The sequence below is a fragment of the Pelodiscus sinensis genome, chromosome 31 (genome assembly GCF_052426305.1).
Source record: "Pelodiscus sinensis isolate ZL-2025 chromosome 31, ASM5242630v1, whole genome shotgun sequence".
NCBI classification, from domain to species: Eukaryota; Metazoa; Chordata; order Testudines; family Trionychidae; genus Pelodiscus; species Pelodiscus sinensis.
The window spans coordinates 9,385,504-9,410,113 of NC_143082.1; the positions used below are offsets into that span (position 1 = coordinate 9,385,504).

Here is a 24,610-nt window from a genome sequence, read left to right on the forward strand (position 1 = left end):
CCCCCCTCCCCCCAAAAGCAGAGATGTATTGGGGGGGGGGAAGGGTCTGCCCTCCTCTGCAGCATCTGGGAGCCAGCAGACAGGGTGGGCTCATGGTTGAGGTGGCACAGAGAATCCTTCGTCTTAGATGTTTAATTGGTGAACTTGGTTCACAGGCTCAGGATGCAACTGAGTGGCAGGTTTTGTGTCAGGAAGGACTTTTCCCCAGGTCAGACTGGCAGGGACCCTGGATTTTCTTCAACTGCTCTGCAGCATAGCGCAGGGACACCTGCTGGGACCCTCACCACTTACCCCAGTCAACTCCCTCCCTTGCCCGGCCTCAGCCCCAAGCGCCCCTCGGTCTTTCAGGTCTCTGAGGTGCTTGAGTCTAGCCCCTCACGGGGTGCTGGGGTGGCCTACAGCAGGCCAGCCCAACTAGTCTAATGGTCGTTGGGGCCACAGGCTCTCTCAATCTATGGAATCTCTCCCTGGGTCTTGTGTTTTCACAGAGCGTTTCAGTCACTTCTGTCCCCTGCACGTTTTCTCTCACCAAGCTCGGAGAAGATGCTGCACCCTGGCATCCCCCACCGAGCCCAGCCCTGCCCGGTACCTGCCCTCCCATCCCACCCACCTGCTCTGCCAGGAACAAGCCCTTCCTGGAAAGGTCACAGCAGCTCCCACGCCTGGTGTAGGGGAGGCTCTTGCTCCCCCGCCCGAGCCTCCGGCTGCAGACAGCTCAAGCGCTGGGATTAGCATTGACATGACGTTCCACTGCTGCGTTGCAGATCGATGGCCTCGCACAATGGCGCTAATGGGGCCATTTCGGAGCACGGCAGGGAACAGAAACCGCTTGCTAAAGACGCTTCCATCCCAAACTCAGCTCCGATGCCCCTCCCCATGGCTAAGTCCCCAAGAGGCCTGGTCTCAAAGCCAGGAGCTCAGCCTTGCACCAGGCAGAGCCCTCCTGTCTGCATGGCCATGGATGGACATGAGGTGCCCCAAACTGAGCCCTGAAAGTCAGGCCCTCCCTGCAGCTCAAGGCGGCAGAGCCCAGCCAGTGCGGAGGTCTAACTCCAGGCTGGCAAGGCTGCCCTTGCTGGGCTGTAACTTCACTGCTCAGGACCCCAGGCACCAGGCGCTGCACCAGCACCCCACAGAGAGGGCTGCTGTCCCCCTAGCACCATAGGCTACAAGATACACCTGGTGCAGACAGACAGGGGAGCACAGGGAAACAATGAACCACTGCCATGCCTGAGAGGGGCAGCCAACTCCAGCTAAAGGGGAAGAAATGGTGGCCCCACCCTGCCGGCGCAGACTCTCACAGAATTCCCTGCCTGGGCAGGGGGAGCACAGAACCGGGGAGCCAGCGGGGGCAGGAGGTGTGGGGTGCAGCAAGGGAGTATGGCCAGGGAATGGGGGAGCAAGGCAGCAGAATGGGGCGGCTGCCCCCTACTCCGAGCTAGCAGAACCTCACCACGCTGGCTGTGCCAGCCCCACCGGACCCTCCAAAAGGGAAACACTCAGATCCCCTTTTCTCGCCTAAGTCCCACCCAGGTTCATGGAGCTGCTGACACCGGCCCGGCTCTCAGCATGCTCCACACCACAGCTGTGCTGGCGAGAGCGTGCGAGGAGGCTGCCTCAGTGCAGCCCAGACCATGGGGGCAACTCCCCTGGGGACAAAGGGCTGGATCCTGATGGGCTGATCCCTGCACCCCTTGACTCCTATATGGGATTCTGTCCATGCAGACCCAGCCCTGGATCTGGCCCTTCCTGAGTAAATGGGTTTGTTGAGCTAGAGGCCAAGGCCAGCAAAACGCCCCATACCAAACCTCTGCCTGCTGCCGCCTGGACTCAGCGCATGGCGTTTGCATTCACTTCGTTTGGGAGCTGGAACAAAACTCAGAGCCGAAAATAGACTCTGTTATTTTGCTCTTTGCCCAAGTTCTTAGCTCTTGTCTGGTTTGCCCTGGTGCCTTTGTCAGCAAACAAGTCTGTGAGACCTCCCGCGAGTCGGTTTCTCACCAAGGACTCCAATGCGCTTTAGGGGGGAGTCAGCACTCCCGGCTTCCCCTCTGGATTTTTTGCCACCAGCCAGCTTGCTGACCTCAGGGGGCCACGTTGCCTTTCTGCGCCTTCCCTGCACAATGGCGAGCACCCCTCCGGCCTCAGAGCTACTGAAGTGCAAGCCCAGACCCCTAGCACTGACACGCAGCCCCCGCGGGGGTAGAACGCAGCAGCTGCTTAACAGCATCGCAATGCTGCACCGGGACGCTGGATGGAAAAATAGGAACAGGGAAAGGGTTAGGGCTTAGCCCCTGCAGTGACCCAGTGCCAGGGAACAGGGTGTCTGCTGAGCAAAGAGGAGCGTGGCTGGAGGTCTTTGTACCTCCATGCTCTGACTTTCCTGCCCCGGTCCAGTGCTCCTTACACTGGAGCATCAAAGCAAGATTTAAAGGCTGGTCAGCGCAGGACACCGTCCCTCTAAATAACCCTGGGGAATCAGCGCAGCCCAGGCGCCAGTGCCGCATGGAGCCCGCAGGCTGGGTTCAGGACCAGAAACTGCCTCCCCATGGCCAGAACCCCCGGGCTGGCGCTCCTGGCAGAGCAGAGCCGAGCTGCGTGAAAGCATGTGGGGAACTCCCCATGTCTTACCTTAGGATGGGCCCTTGCAAATGGATTCTCTGCACTGTCACGAACCGTGCCATGGAGCCCAAGGGCCAGCTAGGCTAGTGCTGGGGCAACACCCTGGGGGTCCCCCTCTCACAAATGGTGGAAATCCCAGGGGAGCCTGGGCCCCCTCTCTCCAGCACTGGCCAGGGCCGCGGGGAAGCTGTTTTCTTCAGAGGAACTAACTTTGGCAGCTGCAGTGGTGGCGTGGGAGTGTTGTGGCCAGGAGGGCGGGGGAAGGGGGCGGCCTCAGAGGGGAGTGATGAAGGAAATAACCCCACAGGAACTGTCAGGCGGCCGTGGAGGAAAATCTGCCGTGAAACAAGCAACCAGACCCCTCCCTTGCCTCCAACCCAGCCCAGTTCTGACTGTGAGTTTACTCCGCCGGAGCCCACAGAGCCCTGCCCGTGGCTCTAGGCTCGTAAAGAGCCACTTCCCAGCTCTTCTTGGGAGAACCCATCTGCAGGGCACTGCGCAGCAGCACGGGCTGCTCGGGGGACCGTCTGGAAATGCAGGAACTGCCATGGAGCTGGCCCTGCACCCCAGAAAGGAGCGGGGAGAAGGGTGTGTCCAACATCCCAGGGCTCAGCTTGCGGCGCTGCAGCAACGTGCCAAGCGGGGCCTCTCTCCTCAAAGTCCTTCCACTCCGAGTTTGCAGGCTGCCCGCTCTGCTGTCCCCTTGGGAAGCCGGGCGCTGCGAGGGGGCAGGGCCAGGCGTGGCCGCGCTATTCTAGGCAGATTGTGCGAGCTTTACAAATATAAACCAGAGCTCTCTGCTCTGCAGAATCTGGGCCAAGCTCAGCAGCAAGGCTGGGGCAGGACTGGATGCTCTGCTGGCCGGGTGCTGCCAGCCCAGTCACTGGGGGTGGAAGTGGGGCTCTAGCCCCTCCAGTGCATCAAAAGGGATGTGAACACTGGGGCGCCTGCGTCCCAACAACCGTCAATACGACGGTAGCCCCAGGGTCACTTTGGAAAATGGAAATTAGGTTCCTAAGTCACGTAGGGTATGTCTACACTACCCCCCTAGTTCGAACTAGGGGGGTAATGTATGCATACCGAACTTGCTAATGAAGCCCGGGATTTGAATTTCCCAGGCTTCATTAGCATAAAGCCGGCGCCGCCATTTTTAAAAGCCGGCTAGTGCGAACCCCGCGGCACAGGCTAGATAGTTCGGATTAGGCTTCTAATCTGAACTATTTGTACACCTCGTGGAGCAAGGTGTACAGATAGTTCGGATTAGGAAGCCTAATCCGAACTATCTAGCCCGTGCCACGTGTAGCCACGCGGCACGGGGTTCGCACTAGCCGGCTTTTAAAAATGGCGGCGCCGGCTTTATGCTAATGAAGCCCGGGAAATTCAAATCCCGGGCTTCATTAGCAAGTTCGGTATGCATACATTACCCCCCTAGTTCGAACTAGGGGGGTAGTGTAGACATACCACTAGATGGAAATGTAACCTGAGTCTCCAGCACACGCCGGTCCAAAGTCACTGATGGCTACGGGGCTGCCCAGATGGCACTCACCACAGCATTTACAAGGGAGCCCGACATGCATGTGAACAGCACATTTAAACTCCCATTGAATCACTGGGCCCAGAGGCAACTCCCCCATCGGTGGGCCTAGGTCTAGACAGTGCTTGGTCCTGCTGTGAGGGCAAGGGACTGGATGCGATGCCCTCTCGAGGTCCCTTTCACTGCTACGATTCTATGATTCCATGTTTCTTTTCTCCCTGATTGTCTAGTGCTCTGTGTCGGGGTTGGGACTCAGCCACATGAAGGACAGGACTTAAGCCACAAGCCAGCCTGGTCAGGGGCAGCCCGTCTATATAGATGAACTAGGCGGTCGTGTAGGGCACCAAGTTAAATGGGGCGCCAAATGGTGGTGCAGTATCATTGAGGGGTTTGGAGGTGGGGGCGCCGACTGCACGGTTCGCCTAGGGCACCAGTTGCTGGCAGCTAGTCTAGGGTCGCCCCGAGCCTGGTGGTCTCGGCAGAAACTTCACGGACCATTTGCTGTTGCTGTGGTGATGGAGCCCAGCCACTTTCTGCTCTGCCTCTCCATCGCAAGGGGTTGTAGCCTGGCTAATGTACATGGGCCCATTCCCAGAGGAGCAGGGACCTCCTGTGACTGTCAGGCCAGAGAACTTCCCCCCAGGCAAATCCTAGCACAGATTGGTTAGAAAAACATCCAGGCTGGATTTGAAAAGCTGATGATGGAGATGGCAGCAGAAGCCTTGGGGAATTGTTCCAATGATTAATTACTCTCAGTCAACAATTTACACCTTATTTCCAGTCTGAAATGTCTCGCTCCCACGTCCAGCCTTTGGACCACGCCCAGCTAGACTGCAAGTATGATGTATTTAATCTGCTTTGTATTTGAGAGAGTTGGTGCGCCTGTCCGTCCGTGGGCCCATCTGTCCGTGAGTCCGTTTGTTTAAGAACTCCTCCTCTTGGCCAAACATAAAGCCAGGGTTTGGTTATGCCAGGATAATGGGCTGTGCATGGGATGTGGTTGTTTCACATCAAATGGGAGGGGAGAGGTTGATAGCAGGGACAGTTATACTTCCAAGTGTCCTGCCCCGGAAGAAAAGCTGTGCATTCCCCACCACCCAGGCTGGTCCCTGGGGAGCAGCTGGCAGCCTGGCTCCCACTGCCCCTGGGTTGGCCTCAGGCAGCACAGCCCTGGGCAGGCCCCAGAAAGAAGCCAGCAGCCAAGCAGATCAGCCCTGGGCAGGCCAGTGGCCACTCCCACCTGAGTCCTTCCTCACTCTTGCATCCCCAGTCTCCTGCCCTAAGCCCCACACATCCCCAAGCCCCTGCCTTGACTCTTGCAGCCCCCACGCCCCCAGTCCCCTGCTCTGAAGGACCCGAGCAATGCCGGGAAAATCTTCTAGTAATTCCATATTGTGAAGTAATTGTTCCCCATGTCGGTACTTACGGACTGTGATGACTTCCTCTGAGTTAAGCCAAGTAGCTGAGCTAATCGATTCTTATAGGGCATCTAATCATCCTCATGGCTCTTCCCTCAACCCTCTCCAGCTTATCAACTTCCTGCTGCAGTTGCAGACAGCGGAGCTGGACACAGCGGTCCAGCAGCCATCACACAGAGCCAGCGATTCCCCTGTTTGTGAATCCCAGGGGTGCCTTAGTTCTTTCAGTCACAGCGTCACACGTGTCCAGCTGACAGCTCACCCTGATCCCCAAATCTTTCTCAGAGTCCCTGCTTTGCTGCAGAGTCCCCCGTCCTGTAATTGTGGCCTATAGTCTGTGCTCCTTGGTGTACACACCTACATTTCACCATATTAATACACATGCTGTACATGTGGGCAGCAGGAGGGCAATAGGCCAGGTGCCAAGCCCACAGAAGATTAATTCTGCTCTTTTTTTTGGTGGGTGCGTGAGCCCAGGAGCACCCCACTTTGTTGCTGGATGTATATGGATACACTTAGCCATATGAAAGCACAGTGTTTGCTTGCACCCTGCTTGCTCAGCAAACAGACTGCGCTGCACCAGTGACCTGCTCTCTTTATTATTCATCACTCCCCGATTTTTGTGTCATGTGCACACTTTGTCAGTGATGATCACATGTCACTTAAAGACATTTAATATGGGGGGGATGCAGGACCTGATCTCTATGGGACCCCTTTAGAAACACCCGTTCTCTGTTAAATCCCTGTTTACAATTACATTGTGAAACCTATCCATTAGCCAAGTTAATTTTACATAGTTCTGGGTGTTTTAATCAAAATGTCATGTGGCACCAAGCCAAACACACTACATCAACAGAATGAAATTTATCAGCCAAACTAGTAATCTCATCCAAAAAAAAAGATGTCAAGTTAGTTTGCCAGGATCTGTTTCCCATAAACTCATGTTGACTGGCATTAACTGTATTACTCACCTTTAACTCCTTATTATTTAAGTCCAGTGTCAGCTGCTTCGTGATCTTGCCCAGGATTGATGTGGCATTTACAGGCCTATAGTTACCCAGGCCATCCTATTTACCTTTTTAAAATCTTGGCACAACATCAGCCTTCTTCCAGTCTCCCAGAAATTCACTCGGGTCCCAACCTCCTGAAAATCAGAAGTCATTGGCCCAGCGTTCTCTTCAGCCAGCTCTTTTAAAACCTGTGGCTATAAGTAACCTGTACCTGCTATTTTTAAAATGTCCGACTTTAGTACCTACTATTTAACAGCTTCCTGAGATACTAGTGCAATGGAAAAAGTGTTGTCATATGATATGATCTCACAAAACTAAGTGATTGGGCAACAAACTGGCAAATGAAGTTTAATGTGGATAAGTGTAAAGCAATGCACATTGGAAAAAATAACCCCAACTATACATATAGTATGATGGGGGCTAATTTAGCTACGACAAATCAGGAAAGAGATCTTGGAGTTATTGTGGACAGTTCTTAGAAAACGTCCACACAGCGTGCAGCGGCAGTCAAAAAGGCAAATAGGATGTTAGGAATTATTAAGAAAGGGATAGAAAATAAGACACAGAATATCTTAGGGTATGTCTAAACTACAGAGTTAGTTCGAACTAACGGATGTTAGGTCGAACTAACTTTCATAGGCGCTACACTAGCGCTCCGCTAGTTCGAACTTAATTTGAACTAGCGGAGCGCTTAGTTCGAACTAGGAAAACCTCATTTTACGAGGATTAAGCCTAGTTCGAACTAGCTAGTTCGAATTAAGGGGTGTGTAGCCCCTTAATTTGAACTAGTGGGAGGCTAGCCCTCCCCAGCTTTCCCTGGTGGCCACTCTGGCCAACACCAGGGAAACTCTACTGCCCCCCTCCTGGCCCCGGACACCTTAAAGGGGCACGGGCTGGCTACGGTGCCCGTGCCAGGTGCAAGCCTGCCAGCACCCAGCAAGCAAACCCTGCACCTGGCACGGCTCGAGCCAGCCACCCGATGCCCCCCAGCCCTCCCCCTCTTCCCGGGACCAGGCTGGTGGCTCCCAGGAGCTTGCCCGGGACCGCAAGAGGCGGGCACCCGCCTGGTCTAGAGCGGACATCGTGGACCTCGTCCACGATCTCCGCACTAGGCACAGAAAAGTGGCCGTCTAGGGCAGGAGAGCTGCCAGCCTGGCCACCCAGGAGCAGGAGTGCATGAAAATCAAGGTGGTCCACTGAGACCCCCGACCCTGAGCCCTGAGCTTACAATGGCCGTCCTGGGTCAGACCAAAGGTCCATCTAGCCCAGTAGCCTGCCTGCCGACAGCGGCCAACACTAGGGACCCTGGAGGGGATGGACCGAAGACAGTGACCAAGCCATTTGTCTCGTGCCATCCCTCTCCAGCCTTCCACAAACTTTGGGCAGGGACACCACTCCTACCCCCTGGCTAACACCACTCCATGGACCCAACCTCCATGACTTGATCTCACTTCTCTTTAAACTCTGTTGTAGTTCTAGCCTTCACAGCCTCCTACAGCAAGGAGTTCCACAGGTTGACTCTTTGCTTTGTGAAGAACAACTTTCTGTTACTAGTTTGAAGCCTGCTATCCATTCCTTTCCTTTGGTGTCCGCTCGTCCTTCTATTATGGGAACTAATGAAGAACTTTTCTTGATGCACCCTCTCCACCCCACTCATGCTTTTATAGACCTCTATCCTATCCCCCCTCAGTCCCATCTTTTCTAAACTGAAAAGTCCCAGTCTCTTTAGCCTCTCTTCATATGGGACCTGTTCCAAACCCCTGATCATTTTAGTTGCCCTCCCCTCTCCCAGCCTCTCTCTTCCCCTCTCCCACCTCCTTTTCCCAGTCTCCCCGAGTTTTGTTCAATAAAGAGAGATTCTATTTTTGACCACACGTTTTCTTTATTTTGTACATCAGGAAGGGGGACTAGGGAAGGGTAAGTGGAAGGAGGTGAGGGAGGAATGGGGTACAAGCCCCCGATGGGGAGGACTGGGCTGGCTCTGCGGGCTTCTGGGGGTGGAAGCTCTCCTGCAGTCCCTCAATTGACCCCTCTCCCCAGATGGCAGCCTGCGGCAAGTGCAGCCGGTCTGATGGCCGAGTGCTGTGATGTGCCCAGTGTGGGCACTCAGGGCACTCCAAGCCAGGACTGGTTTGCAAGCGGGGCACCCCTGAGAACTGTCTGTCCGGGGTGGGGGTCGGGTCCCTTTAAGCACAGCCCTCGGCTAGCCTGAGGTAGCAGCTCCACGCTCTAAGTCCTACTCTGGTGCCCTGCCGGCACTGCTTCCGGCCATCCTTAACCCCGGTTCAGGGTCCACTCAATGTGGACATGCTAGTTCGAATTATCAAAACGCTAATTCGAACTAGTTTTTTAGTTGGATCCGTTAGTTCGAATTAGCGCTGTAGTGTAGACATACCCTTACTGCCCCTGTATAAAACTATGGTACGCCCACATTCAGGGCCGGCCCGAGCCATTTTGGCACCCCGGGCCCGGGAGTGCGGCACCGCCCCCAGGGCGCACGGCACATGTGCAGGTCGGCCATAGCCGCGGGCGCGCAGCCCAGGGCCTGTCCCCGAGGGGCATGGCTCATGCGCTGCCCAGCCCAGCCCGGCCATTGCTGCTGGCGTGGGCGCCGGGCTGTGCAGGGCTCTGCAGCCGTGGGGGTAAGGGGGCTGCTGGCCAGCGCTGCGGGGCCAGTGCTGTGGCATCCAGGCGCACGGCGCCTGATGGCAGCTATAAGGGATGCTGCGCGCCCCTTACGGCTGCCATCAGGTGCCCTACATCGGTTGGCGCCCCAGGCAGCTGCCCGGCTCACCCACCCCTCAGTCTGGCCCTGCCCACATCTTGGCTGTGTCTAGACTGCATTCCTTTTCCGTAAAAGGGATGCAATTAGACATATCGCAATTGCAAATGAAGCGGGGATTTAAATCTCCCCCGCTTCATTAGCATAAAAATGGCTGCCGCTTTTTTCCAGCTCGGAGCTTTGCTGGAAGAAAGCACCAGTCTAGACGCGGATCTTTTGGAAAATAAAGCCTTTTCCGAAAGATCCCTTATCCCCTCTTAAAATGACACCACGCATAGTCAACCTGTGGAACTCCTTGCCAGAGGAGGCTGTGAAAGCTAGTATAACAGAGTTTAAAGAGAAGCTAGATACATTCATGGAGGTTAGGTCCATAAAAGGCTATTAGCCAAGGGGTAGGAACGGTGTCCCTGGCCTCTGTTTGTCAGAGGCTGGAGATGGATGGCAGGAGACAAATCGCTTGATCATTGTCTTCGGTCCACCCTCTCTGGGGCACCTAGTGTTGGCCACTGTCGGCAGACAAGCTACTGACCCAGTACAGCCATTCTTATGATATAACGACATCATACCCCCCAATACACAACAGAAATATTTGTTAAATATTTCTGCTTTATCGCTGATAATTCTACCATTTCCATCTAATAATGGGCTGATACAATTGTCAGGGTTCTTATTGTTCCTAATGCAAGTAAAAAACCCAACTTTTTATTGTCCTTAACTCTGGGGACCATAGTTTTTTCCTTATGTCCATTTGATTCCCTTATCAATTTTCTACAATTCCTAGCTTCTGATTTATATTCACTATTATCAACATCCCCATTTATTCTGTATTATTTTTACAGCTATTTTCACTTCTCCTCTAAACCAAGTTGGTTTGTTAACCAATATGAACAGGGCTGGAGTGCTAACCCATGCCCTGAATGCTGCCAAAATTAGAAGCCTTTTCCTAGTCTGTGTCAGCCAGACCCTATGGTTCAGCTTCCTCAGGGAAGGAGGGCCCGTGTCAGGGAGGAGGAGAGCACCCATCATATGGGACATTCCTGGAAAAGGAGCGGTTCCAAGAAATGCCTCTCCCCCGTGCCCAGACATCTATGGAATGGCTATACGGGGCTCACTCCCTTGGGACAGGGGGGAGCTGCTGCAGTCAGCTCAAGGACACCCCTGGGAACTGGCTTGCAGTCCTGGCTTACTCAGAACGGCTCTGCTAAGAGGTTTGCAGTGGCCACTTCCTGTGGCAGAGGCTTTCAGAGCTTTCTCATGGATTGAGCTGACCTCAGAGCAGTGAGATCAGGGTCCATGTGCTGGTAGCATGGGCAAGGCAGCAGTGGGGGCTGGAACACCGTTCACAGTGGAGGCGGGGAGCTACTGTAAATCCTGTACATAATGGGGATCACGTCAAGCCAGGGTGTGCTACAGCACCTGGCACACCCCTAGTTCCAGCAGGGACAGCCAGAAACTCATCTGGACCGAGTGAGAGGCTGCATTTGAGGCATGTTCACTGGCTGCAGTTATCCCCAGTGCAGCTGCCCACATGCAGCTAAAACATTGTAAGTCCAGTGAACATGTGTGGAACTCTCTCTCTGCCATCTTAAGCATTAAGAACACAAAAACGGCTCTTGCCTGGGCCTGCCGTCTGACAGCTGCTTCAGAGGGAATGGACAGAGCAGAGCAATGTACTGAGTGGGCCACTCTCTGTTTTCCAGCCCCTGGCAGTCAGTGGGTTAGGGACACCCAGAGCGTGGAGCTGTGTCCCTGGCCATTTTGGCTAAAAGCCATTGGTGGGCCTATCCTCCATCAACTTCCCCAGCTCTTTTTGAACCCCGTTACACTGCTAGCCTTCCCCAACTCTCTTGGCAATGAGTTCCACCAGCTGATTGCGTGTTGTGTGCAGTAGTATTGTTTGTTTTAAATCTGCTGCATATTAATTTCACTGGGTGACTCCTGGTTCACGTGTAATGTGAAGGGATAAATAACGCTTCCTTATTTGCTTTCTCCATACCAGTCATGATTCTATAGACCTCTAGAATATCCTCCCCTTAGTCGTTTCTTTTCCAAGCTGAAAAGTCCCAACCTTTTAAATCTGTCCTCGAATAGAAGCTGTTCCATACCCCTAATTATTTTTGTTGTCCTCTCTGTACTTTTGAGGTGTGGGCGAACCACGGATTTACAGACTGTCATTATGATGGTTTCTGTCTAATTATCTCTTTCTTTCCTAATGGTTCCTAACATTCTGTTCACTTTTTGACTGCTGCTGCACATTGATGGATGTTTTCAGACAAGTATCCATGACGTCGTGAGTTTTATCGGCTAATTTAAACCCATCATGTTATATGCATCGTTGGATTCTGTTTTCCAGTGTGCATTACTTTGTATTTATCATCACAGAGTCTCATCTGCCTTTGTGTTGCCCAGTCACCCGGTTTTGTGAGATCCCATCGTAACTCTTCGAGTCCACTTGGGACTTGCCTCTTTGGCAGCAGCCTCACAGTGTGGACTGAGATTCAGTTTGTGAGTCACTCGATCACCCCACGGGAACATTTTCAAACATGTCCAAGTGACTCAAGGGGCAAAGTCCAATTTCCAATGCCAGGCTAAGGCCGCATCTACACAGGCAAGGGTTTGCCAGCTGAGCTGTATCAACAGCCTCTCAGCCACAACACGGCTTATACCAGTTCCTGGGTGTGACAAGGTGTGCCAGCAAGAGGGGTTATTTTATTTGCTGGTATAACTGTAATGGAGACGGGGCTTTTGCAGATGCAGCTGTATCATTGGGGGTGTTTTTGTCACCGCTGTAACTCACAGCATGACTGGCAGGGTGGACAAGGCCTTTCAATGTGTCTCCAGATTCGAAGGGCCCATGTTCCTTGAGAATAGGACTTGGGCCTGCTCATCGCTTGAACATTTTGCTAATCTAACCCTGGTGGCTGGGGAAGGTTCTTTTACTGCACTGGACTGGTGCAGCCGCAGGCTAACAGGGGATATGTCTACACTACAAAGTTAATTCGAACTAACACACGTTAGTTCGAATTAACTTTGATAGGCGCTACACATGCAAACCGCTAGTTCGAACTTAATTCGAACTAGCGGAGCGCTTAATTCGAACTAGGTAAACCTCATTCTACGAGGACTAAGCCTAGTTCGAATTAACTAGTTCGAATTAAGGGCTGTGTAGCCACTTCATTCGAACTAGTGGGAGGCTAGCCCTCCCCAGCTTGCCCTGGTGGCCACTCTGGGCACCACCAGGGAAACTCTTCTGCCCCCCTCCCGGCCCCGGAGCCCTTAAAGGGGCACGGGCTGGCTACGGTGCCTGTGCCAGGTGCAAGCCTGCCAGCACCCAGCCAGCAGACCCTGCACCTGGCATGGCTCGAGCCAGCCACCCGCTGCCACCCAGCCCTCCGCCTCTTCCCGGGACCAGGCTGGCGGCTCCCGGGAGCCTGCCCAGGTCCTCAAGAGGCGGGCACCCGCCTGGTCTTGTGCAGACATCGTGGACCTCATCCACGACCTCCGCACTAGGCACAGGAAAGTGGCCATCTAGGGCAGGAGAGCTGCCAGCCTGGCCACCCAGGAGCAGGTTGGCATGAAAATCAAGGTGGTCCAGTGAGACCCCCGACCCTGAGCCCTGAGCTTACAATGGCCATACTGGGTCAGACCAAAGGTCCATCTAGCCCAGTAGCCTGTCTGCCGACATTGGCCAACACTAGGGACCCTGGAGGGGATGGACCGAAGACAATGACCAAGCCATTTGTCTCGTGCCATCCATCTCCAGCCTTCCACAAACAGAGGCCAGGGACACCATTCCTACCCCCTGGCTAATAGCACTCCATGGACCCAACCTCCATCACTTTATCTCACTTCTCTTTAACCTCTGTTCTAGTTCTAGCCTTCACAGCCTCCTGTGGCAAGGAGTTCCACAGGTTGACTATTTGCTTTGTGAAGAACAACTTTCTGGGTATGTCTACACTACCCCGCTAGTTCGAACTAGCGGGGTAATGTATGCATACCGCACTTGCTAATGAAGCCCGGGATTTGAATTTCCTGGGCTTCATTAGCATAAGCGGGGAGCCGCCATTTTTAAATCCCCGCTGCTTCGAACCCCGTGTAGCGCGGCTACACGGGGCTCGAACTAGGTAGTTCGGACTAGGGTGCCTATTCCGAACTACCGGTACACCTCGTTTCACGAGGAGTAACGGTAGTTCGGAATAGGACCCTAGTCCGAACTACCTAGTTCGAGCCCCGTGTAGCCGCGCTACACGGGGTTCGAAGCAGCGGGGATTTAAAAATGGCGGCTCCCCGCTTATGCTAATGAAGCCCGGGAAATTCAAATCCCGGGCTTCATTAGCAAGTGCGGTATGCATACATTACCCCGCTAGTTCGAACTAGCGGGGTAGTGTAGACATACCCTCTGTTATTAGTTTGAAGCCTGCTACCCATTCATTTCATTTGGTGTCCTTTAGTCCTTCTATTATGGGAACAAATGAAGAACTTTTCTTTATGCACCCTCTCCACACCACTCATGCTTTTATAGACCTCTATCATATCCCCTCTCAGTCTCCTCTTTTCTAAGCTGAGAAGTCCCAGTCTCTTTAGCCTCTCTTCATATGGGACCTGTTCCAAACCCCTGATCATTTTAGTTGCCCTCCCCTCTCCCACCCTCTCTCTTCCCCTCTCCCACCTTCTTTTTCCAGTCTCCCTGAGTTTTGTTCAATAAAGAGAGTTTCTATTTTTAAACACACGTGTCCTTTATTTTGTACATAAGGATGGGGGGCTAGGGAGGGGTTAGTGGAAGGAGGTGAGGGAGGAATGGGGTACGAGCCCCCGATGGGGAGGACTGGGCTGGCTCTGCGGGCTCCTCGGGTGGAAACTCTCCTGCAGCCCCCCCGATTAACCCCCCCACGGAGGGCAGCCTGCGGCAAGTGCAGTCGGGCTGATGGCCGAGTGCTGTGATGTGCCCAGTGTGGGCACTCAGGGCTCTCCAAGCCAGGACTGCTTTGCAAGCAGGGAACCCCTGAGAACTGTCTGTCCGGGGTGGGGGTCGGGTCCCTTTAAGCACAGCCCTCGGCTGTGACAGCATCTCCATGCTCTAAGTCCTCCTCTGATGCCCTGCCGGCACTGCTTCCGGTCATCCTTAAGCCTGGTTCAGGGTCCACTTAATGTGGACATGCTAGTTCGAATGAGCAAAACGCTAATTCGAACTAGTTTTTTAGTCTGGATCCGTTAGTTCGAATTAGCTTAGTTCGAATTAACTAATTCGAACTAAGTAATTTCGAATTAGTGCTGTAGTGTAGACATACCCAGGAAGAGCCAGCCCAATAAATGCCCCTTACACCAAGGTAACTGGGAGAGAGGGTCGGGGGCTGGGCCACTTTAATTGAACCAGGATAATTAAAGCACTATAACAGGTGTCGCATGACCGCTAGCTGCATTGTATGCTAACGTGAAAGCTCCTTTCTCACTGAAGCCCTGGGTAAAGCAGCAAACATGCTCTGCCTTGGGGGGATATTTAAAAACTAATCAAGAGATTATTAAAAAATAAAGATAGAGTTCCAGAGGCAGTTTCCTGATGGCTCCTCCGGTCTGGTGCTCCCTGGCACGGCTCCGCCTCATTAGCACTAATAAGAATTGTCAGACGAGCACAATAAACTTGCAATGCTATTTAGTTAACTGCAGTTCAAACCTGACCGGTGACTAATAACATCACTCAGCAAAACTACACTGCAGCACCAAAGCCTGTGGCACAGAGGACTCGCCTGCCACCTGGCAGCAGAAACCCCTCCTGTCCCTTTGCTCTGAGTTCTCCGGGCACGACCCCGTGGTCCAAGCATGTCCCCTGGCAGGTTCGGAGCTTGCTCCGGAGCCTGGGTGCCTGGTTCAGCTGCAGAATGCAGGACTTGCACCGTTAGCTCAAGCTGCAGCAGCTTCTGGGGTTTGTTCTGCGGGATCCTGATTCAGCCCCACTCACAGGGCCACAGTAACGTGAGAATAATTAACCTGCATGGCAGAGTCTCCAGCCCAGGGGAGGAGGGGCGTTAACAAGACTGGATGATTTTCTAAAAGATCTTTAATTCGGCAAAGCCCCAGGGCTGGTGCTTGATGGGCAGTCAGCCGAGACAGTCCCAGTGCTCCCGTCTGCCACCAGAAGTGAGAAGATGGCAGTCACTGCAATACCCTTTACGGGACAGGGACCCCCCAATCTGTGCCTCATGTGGGCACAGGGGCTGAGCTCCACACAGGGACTCAGGCGCCTAAGTCTGACGTTCAGGCACACTAAGACCTAGGAGCGGCCCTAGACGAGCTGCTGGCAACTGGCGCCCTCGGCGAAACACGCGATCGGCACGCGATAGGCGCCCCCGCCTCCAAAGCCCTCAACGGCCGTTTATCTTGGCACCCGAGGCGACCGCCTAGTTCACCTGTATTGGCGGGTCGCCACTGCTAAGACCCTTGGAACCCCTGCTCAGCTGGCTCCTCAGTCCCCTCGGTGCCTCAGTTTCCATAAAGGGACCGACACCGCACTGCCTGGGTGCTTGAAGCCCTGGCTGCCAGCCAAGCAGCAGCAGGATGCACAACCTGCCCATCTCTCCTGCAGGGCCTGGTCTGGTGCGTGTGCTGAGCACTCCTGACCTGCACGAAACAGCCAGAGGAGACTAGGCAGGGCCTTTTGGCCCCCCGCCCAGTGGCAAAGGCAGGCCCTGGAGAGCTAGGCGCCCCTACTCTGCGAGTACTGAAAAATGGGGAGCAGCTGCAGCAGGGTAGATGGCGAGCCCCACTCCAGACCAGCCTTAGCCTGGTGTCCCAGCGCTCAGCTGCGCAATGGGAGACCCAAGTCCTTGCTCCAAATGAGTGGAGCAGGAATTTGAAAACAGCTTTCCCACTCACCAGGAGCGTGCCCAGCGCCTGGGCTGCCAGCCACAGAGGGGGCATCCGCACCCGACACGCGGGCCTAAGCACCCAGCCCCAAGCCAGAGCGAGGCACCGACAGCCCTTGGATGGGTGAGGGGGCCCTAAGCCCCACCTCTCGCCTGAGAGCTCAGCCCTGCGACGCGCTGCCTTCCCACAAGCCCCTTCTCAGGTGCCCACTGTGCACTAAGCCCTGCCCCACAGTGAGTCTCAGAGGCTCGGCCCGCTGAGTCAGGCTCATGCTGTGGGTCTAATGACAGGCGTGTGGCTTGCTGGGCCCAGGTTTGGAAACCTGCCGAAGGGCAGATCTCAGACCCCAGGCTCAGACCCCAGTCTAGCCCCACGGGGTGACTGTCAGCGCAAGAGGACAGAGCTCTATGGGTCTAGCCCCACGGGGTGACTGTCAGCACAAGGGGGCAGAGCCCTATGGGTCTAGCCCCACGGGGTGACTGTCAGCACAAGGGGGCAGAGCCCTATGGGTCTAGCCCCACGGGGTGACTGTCAGCACAAGGGGGCAGAGCCCTATGGGTCTAGCCCCACGGGGTGACTGTCAGCACAAGGGGGCAGAGCCCTATGGGTCTAGCCCCACGGGGTGACTGTCAGCACAAGGGGGCAGAGCCCTATGGGTCTAGCCTCACAGGGTAACTGTCAGCACAAGGGGGCAGAGCCCTATGGGTCTAGCCCCACAGGTGCCTGTGCAAGCAGTGGTGGCGGCAGCTCCCAGGCTAGATTACTGAGAAGCCTGCACATGGCAGAACAAAAAGCAACCTCAACAAGGAGCGGATTCTGGATTCCCGCCACCTCGTGGATATGCCCCTGCCGGGCCAGCTGTGGCTCCCAGCTCTGTGTAATTGGAATGGATTTCCCGGGAGCAGAGGTGCTGACAGGGCCAGGCGGGAACAGGGGCACTGCTCCCACCGTTTGCATTCCAGGACAGATGCGGGGGCTGACTTTCCTCGGGGGGCGGGTGGGATAGGGGCTGTGCTTGCTGTGACAGACCTTTGTACCCATCTGATGGAACTATCGTTTTGTTCCAGCGGAGACCAAACTGGGCTGCCTCGGCCTGTCCCGCAGTACTAATACCCCCTGAACGTGGGGACCACCTCCCCTCCCAAGCAGGGAGGCAAGTCCAGCCATGGCTCCAGTAACTAACGGGACTGAAGGATGGTTCCCCTCGGGGCTTCACTTTCCAATTCCACCAGTTCTGGACTCAAGCAGGAGGGGTCGCTGGGTGGACCCATGAGATGGAGGAAGGTCGCGGGGTGGGTGCTGTGGCCCGTGGGATGCAAGAGGGGTCGCGGGGTGGGTGCCGTGGCCCGTGGGATGCAGGAGGGGTCGCTGGGTGGGTGCCGTAGCCCGTGGGATGCAGGAGGGGTCGTTGGGTGGGTGCCGTACCCGTGGGATGCAGGAGGGGTCGCTGGGGGTATGTCTACACTACCCCGCTAGTTCGAACTAGCGGGGTAATGTATGCATACCGCACTTGCTAATGAAGCCCGGGATTTGAATTTCCCGGGCTTCATTAGCATAAGCGGGGAGCCGCCATTTTTAAATCCCCGCTGCTTCGAACCCCGTGTAGCGCGGCTACACGGGGCTCGAACTAGGTAGTTCGGACTAGGGTCCTATTCCGAACTACCGTTACTCCTCGTGAAACGAGGAGTACCGGTAGTTCGGAATAGGCACCCTAGTCCGAACTACCTAGTTCGAGCCCCGTGTAGCCGGGGGGATTTAAAAATGGCGGCTCCCCGCTTATGCTAATGAAGCCCGGGAAATTCAAATCCCGGGCTTCATTAGCAAGTGCGGTATGCATACATTACCCTCCTAGTTCGAACTAGGAGGGTAGTGTAGACATACCCTGGGTGGGTGCCGTGGCCCGTGGGATGCAGGAGGGGTCGCTGGGCGGGTGCCGTGGCCCGTGGGATGCAGGAGGGGTGGCTGGGTGGGTGCCGTAGCCCGTGGGATGCAGGAGGGGTGGCTGGGTGGGTGCCGTGGCCCGTGGGATGCAGGAGGGGTCGCTGTGTGGGTGCCGTAGACCGTGGGATGCAGGAGGGGTCGCTGGGTGAGTGCCGTAGCCCGTGGGATGCAGGAGGGGTCGCTAGGTGGGTGCCGTACCCGTGGGATGCAGGAGGGGTCGCTGGGTGGGTGCCGGGGCCTGTGGGATGCAGGAGGGGTCGCTGGGCGGGTGCCGTGGCCTGTGGGCTGCAGGAGGGGTCGCTGGGTGGGTGCTGTAGCCCGTGGGATGCAGGAATGGTCGCTGGGTGGGTGCCGTACCCGTGGGATGCAGGAGGGGTCGCTGGGTGGGTGCCGTGGCCCGTGGGATGCAGGAGGGGTCGCTGGGTGGGTGCCGTGGCCCGTGGGATGCAGGAGGGGTTGCTGGGTGGGTGCCGTAGACCGTGGGATGCAGGAGGGCTCGCTGGGTGGGTGCCATAGCCCGTGGGATGCAGGAGGGGTCGCTGGGTGGGTGCTGTAGCCCGTGGGATGCAGGAGGGGTGGCTGGGTGGGTGCCGTGGCCCGTGGGATGCAGGAGGGGTGGCTGGGTGGGTGCCGTGGCCCGTGGGATGCAGGAGGGGTGGCTGGGTGGGTGCCGTGGCCTGTGGGATGCAGGAGGGGTGGCTGGGTGGGTGCCGTGGCCCGTGGGATGCAGGAGGGGTGGCTGGGTGGGTGCCGTGGCCTGTGGGATGCAGGAGGGGTGGCTGGGTGGGTGCCGTGGCCCGTGGGATGCAGGAGGGGTGGCTGGGTGGGTGCCGTAATACGGCACCCACCCAGCCAACCCTCCTGCATCCTACAGGCCACGGCACCCACCCAGCCACCCCTCCTGCATTTTACGGCCCACCACGTGGCTCAGGGAGAATGGCAGAGGAACCAACCAGATGCTCAAGCGGGTAGGACCAAGAGCGCCAAAGCCAGGGCTTGAGCCATTCGGTCACACTGCAGCCGAGCTCTGGCTGGCTCTGCCCTGGGCTGACGCTGGTTTCTCCAGCCCTTCCCTTTCCTCGTCTCTTCAGCTGAGCTTTGTTCCCATAAACCCAGGGTGGTGCAAACCTGCTGTTTGCTGCCAGTGCCCATATCTCTGCTGGCACGTCGTGCACTCCCCCGCCTGCGTCTGGCCTGTCTGCACACAACATGCTTCTCTGCTCCCTCGCCCGTCTGTCCGGCCATGGCCGTCTCTTGCCTTATGCTTCGCCATGCCGCTCCGTGGGACGGGGACGGCCTCTCTGCTCCAGCTTGTGCAGCACCTGGCACAATCGGGCCCCGGGCCATGCCTGGGGTGCCTAAGAGCTACACATAAATAAACAGTGATGGGGGGGGGGGGGAAGTGACTCTCTCTCTCAGCTTCAGAAAACAAAGCTCCTACCGATTTCATTATCTGCACAGCTCGTTTCCCTGGGGCTCTGCAGAGAACCAGCCGCAGTTTGTCAGCACTGCCACTCGCAACCCAAGCCTGGGAAGTTACCATAGCTGACTCAGGGCTGTGGGGTTTCGGTCTGCCATGCAGACACACCCTCCCCACCCCGCCTGACTCTTCCCTGCACTACAATGCGACTCGTTCCCATAGACACCCCCTGCCAGCCAGCCTGTGCAGGCGGAAGACAGACTGGCAGGCAGATGGGAGCAGCCGAGACAGAGCTGCGGAATGTGCCGTGGGGCCGGCGGTACCCAGGCCTGGCCAGCTAACCAGGACAGGCAGAGAACAGGGCAGGAAAGCATCCGATAGGGCTAAAAAATTGCAACAGCCCTGGAGACTGGCACCAGCCCACAGAGCAGAGCCAGCCTCCCGCTACACTGCCTAAGGGGCCACTTGTCCAGTGGAACGCCCCATCCATCTCCTTCTGCAGGCTGCTCTGCTGCCAATCCCGGACGGGAAACGCCCCGAGGCCAGCTTGAAAATCACATTTTTTTTTAAAGTAATAAACAGGCTCTTCTCCTTTGCCTGGAGGGCTCTGAGCCTTTCAGGAGCTCGTCTTCAAACTGTTCTCGGCCCCCTGGCGGGCTGGAAAGGTTTTCAAAGCCCACTGACTGCAAGCCAGGCGTCCCCCTCGGGTGTGATTCCGAGGGCAAAGATCCTGAGCGGTGTGATAAAATCGTGAGACTTGGCACCTGGGAAAAGAGACCTCGGGGCCTGGAACATGAGCAAATGAGAATGAGGCTGCCACACACCCAGTGAACAGGAATGGATTTACTCCCCACTGAGAGATGGGGAAACTGAGGCAGGGCAAGAGAAAGGACTGTTTGACTTGGGAAAGAAGCAGTTGTCTCCTGTGACAACCACAATGCAGCACACATTGGTCTTTGGAGCTAAACAAATTAATAAAAACCAAACAGGCTTGTTCTGCGCCACACAGCAGCAGGCCGACCCCTCAGGAACCAAGACCCGGAGCTGCTTGTCACTTAACGCGACGGCACGTACCCGCTCCCAGATGGAGCTGACGGGACGATGGAGCTTAGCTGTTTGCCAAGGCGTGGGTATGTGGTGAGCAGCTCCAGGGGGAGCCCAGGACCCCTGCATTGGCTCTCCTCCCTGAGTGCGGCGCGGGGAGCCGAGCCCCAGGTATTTCACACCCAGACACAGACACTCCTCCCAGCCGGGTTCCCCCTGTGAAATCACAGCACGGCCCTCGTGAGCTGCAGCTGCCTTCCGGGAGGGGAGACCAAAGAGCAACACGGCACCTGGGCTGGGCACTAGCACAGGCTGGAGACAGGAGCACTCTGGGAGACGTCCACCCTGCAAACCCCGGAGCACAACTGGGGCCCTGAAGCATGGGAGGGGCCCTAGGAGAGGAAGAGCCACCCAGCTCCTGCATGGCAGTAGGAAGGATTCAATAACCCATGCCACAGCTCTCCTCCTCCCCCTAGCCAGGACAGAGCGGGGCTGCATCTTGCCCTGCTGACCAACAAGGAAAACCAGAGCCTGTTGCTGTTTGTGTCTGGACACCCCTGCTCTACAAAATGGCACCCCCTATTCGGCAGGATCTCGCACGCACCACTTCACGCCGGATGCTGCGCAAAAGGGCCTCTCTGCTGGCTGGGGTCCCGGAAGGAAATAAGGGTATGTCTACACTACAAAGTTAATTTGAACTAACGGACGTTAGTCTGAATTAACTTTGATAGGCGCTACACTAGCGCTCCACTAGTTCGAACTTAATTTGAACTAGCGGAGCGCTTAGTTCGAACTAGGTAAACCTCATTCTACGAGGACTAAGCCTAGTTCAAACTTAATAGTTCGAATTAAGGGCTGTGTAGCCCCTTAATTCGAACTAGTGGGAGGCTAGCCCTCCCCAGCTTTCCCTGGTGGCCACTCTGGCCAACACCAGGGAAACTCTATTGCCCCCTTCCCGGCCCCGGACCCCTTAAAGGGGCACGAGCTGGCTACGGTGCCCGTGCCAGGTGCAAGCCTGCCAGCACCCAGCTAGCAGACCCTGCACCTGGCACGGCTTGAGCCAGCCACCCAATGCCCCCCAGCCCTCCCCCTCTTCCCGGGACCAGGCTGGCGGCTCCCGGGAGCTTGCCCAAGACCGCAAGAGGCGGGCACCCGCCTGGTCTAGTGCGGACATTGTGGACCTCATCCACGACTTCCGCACTAGGCACAGGAAAGTGGCCGTCTAGGGCAGGAGAGCTGCCAGCCTGGCCACCCAGGAGCAGGTGTGCATGAAAATCAAGGGGGTCCACTGAGACCTCCGACCCTGAGCCCTGAGCTTACAATGGCCATCCTGGGTCAGACCAAAGGTCCATCTAGCCCAGTAGCCTGTCTGCCAACAGCGGCCAACCCTAGGGACCCTGGAGGGGATGGACCGAAGACAGTGACCAAGCCATTTGTCTCGTGCCATCCCTCTCCAGCCTTCCAAAAACTTTGGGCAGGGACACCACTCCTACCCCCTGGCTAATACCACTCCATGGACCCATCCTCCATCACTTGATCTCACTTCTCTTTAAACTCTGTTCTAGTTCTAGCCTTCACAGCCTCCTGCAGCAAGGAGTTCCACAGGTTGACTATTTGCTTTGTGAAGAACAACTTTCTGTTACTAGTTTGAAGCCTGCTACCCATTCCTTTCCTTTGGTGTCCTCTAGACCTTCTATTATGGGAACTAATGAAGAACTTTTTTTGATGCACCCTCTCCACCCCACTCGTGCTTTAATAGACCTCTATCCTATTCTCCCTCAGTCTCCTCTTTTCTAAACTGAAAAGTCCCAGTCTCTTTAGCCTCTCTTCATATAGGACCTCTTCCAAACCTCTGATCATTTTAGTTGCCCTCCCCTCTCCCACCCTCTCTCTTCCCCTCTCCCACCTCCTTTTCCCAGTCTCCCCCAGTTTTGTTCAATAAAGAGAGATTCTATTTTTGACCACACATTTTCTTTATTTTGTACATCAGGAAGTGGGGCTAGGGAAGGGTAAGTGGAAGGAGCTGAGGGAGGAATGGGGTACGAGCCCCTGATGGGGAGGACTGGGCTGGCTCTGCAGGCTTCTGGGGGTGGAAGCTCTCCTGAAGCCCCCCAATTGCCCCCTCTCCCCAGTTGGCAGCCTGCGTCAAGTGCAGCCGGTCTGATGGCCGAGTGCTGTGATGTGCCCAGTGTGGGCACTCAGGGCAATCCAAGACAGGACTGATTTGCAAGCGGGGCACCCCTGAGAACTGTCTGTCCGGGGTGGGGGCCGGGTCCCTTTAAGCACAGCCCTCGGCTAGCCTGAGGCAGCATCTCCACGCTCTAAGTCCTCATCTGATGCCCTGCCGGCACTGCTTCCGGCCATCCTTAAGCCTCGTTCAGGGTCCACTTAATGTGGACATGCTAGTTCGAATTAGCAAAACGCTAATTCAAACTAGTTTTTAGTCTGGATCCGTTAGTTTGAATTAGCTTAGTTCGAATTAACTAAGTTAGTTTGAATTAGCGCTGTAGTGTAGACATACCCTAATTCACTAACATGGGATTGTGCAGGCAAAGCATTTGGGAAGAGCTGTTATAAACCGAGCAAGTCACCCCTCACCAGGGCTGGGCACAGTACAGCCGGGGACCAGATCCGGCCCACCCAGCCCGCGGACCACCCTGCCGGGACGCTCACACACGCAGCTGCTGAGGTTTCAAGCACAGTCTGTGCTGCCAGGAGGGGGACGCTTCACAGGACCCTAGAATCCCAGGGCTGGAGGAGACCCCAGGAGCCATCAAGTCCAACCCCCTGCCCAAGGCAGGACCAATCCCAACTAAACCATCCCAGCCAGGGCTTTGTCAAACCGGGACTTAAACACCTCTAGGGATGGAGATTCCACCCCCTCCCTAGGGAACCCATCTCAGTGCTTCACGTGATCTCCCTGCTCCCAATCTCCCTGCTCTTATTGGCTGGAAACAACCAGCCAATAGGAGCCAAGAGATTGGCCTGGGGGAGGATGGGGCAGTGCAAGCCTCTTCCCCCTCCCGGAGCTGAGAGCCATGTGGAGGGAGCAGCCTGCAGTTTCAAGTGGGCTGGGGCTGCACCAGGCAGGGAGCCCAGCCTGCCTTGGGGGTGCAGCTGGCTGGGAGATTCTTAAGTAAGCACCACCCAACCAAAGCCTGCCACTGCACCCCTACCCCTCCTACACCCCAACTCCCTCCCCCAGGTCACCAGCCAAACCCTCTGCAGTCTGCACCCCCTTTTTTCCTTCTGCCAGGTCACAATTCCCTCCCAGACTTTGCACCCTGTCCTAGAGCCCCTCCCCCAGGCCAGAATCCTCTCTTGCACCCATACTCTGTCCCTGATCCGCCACCCCAGTGGTCCCCAACGCGGTGCCCACGGGTGCTATGGCACCCACCGGGGCATTTGTGCGCGCCCGCCGACAACCTGGGCCGGCCCCACCCCCGGCACGCGGCGCACTGGAGGCGCCGGCCCCAGGCGCGCAACACGCACCGGCGCCTGGTGAGCTGCGCTCGGGCAGCCCCAGCCCCGCAGCACATGCGGGCGCGCGGCGCCGGTGCTGGCCCCAGGCGCGCGGCTTGGGCAGCGGCGCCGGCCCCTGGACCCAAGGCACAAGGCGCTCGGGCGGCCCCAGCCCCGGCCCTGGGGCACATGCCGGCGCCGGGTGCAAGGGCATCCCCGCCCCTGCCGTGCCCCAGGACGCGTGGCCCCGCCCCGGGCGCCCGGCACATGAGTGGCCCCGCCCCCTGGCGCCCGGCCCATGAGTGGCCCCGCCCCCTGGCGCCCGGCGCATGAGTGGCCCCACCCCCCGGGCGCCCGGCACATGAGTGGCCCCGCCCCCGAGCGCCCGGCAGCCTCTAAAGGTTGGGGACCACTGCGCCACCCCAATCCCCTGACCCAGGTCACAACCCCCTCCTCCACTCAAACTCCCTCTCAGACCGCACACCGTCTCCTGCGCTCCACTCCCTTACCCTGTGT

General features: G+C 56.5%; 1 protein-coding gene across 3 annotated transcripts in view; it reads right to left on the minus strand.

Moving 5' to 3' along the window:
- The window catches only part of PDE1B (phosphodiesterase 1B), a 137,250-nt gene that overhangs the window by 60,050 nt on the left and 52,590 nt on the right, over nucleotides 1-24,610 (minus strand). The window contains exon 1 of one of the 3 annotated variants that reach the window (XM_006131135.5): nucleotides 2,632-2,854. The exons of the other annotated variants lie outside the window; for them this stretch is intronic. Coding sequence (XP_006131197.3) covers nucleotides 2,632-2,684 — 53 coding nt within the window. The 5' untranslated portion in view covers nucleotides 2,685-2,854. Of the gene's footprint in view, nucleotides 1-2,631; nucleotides 2,855-24,610 lie in introns of those variants that run through there. 3 annotated transcript variants of the gene reach the window in all.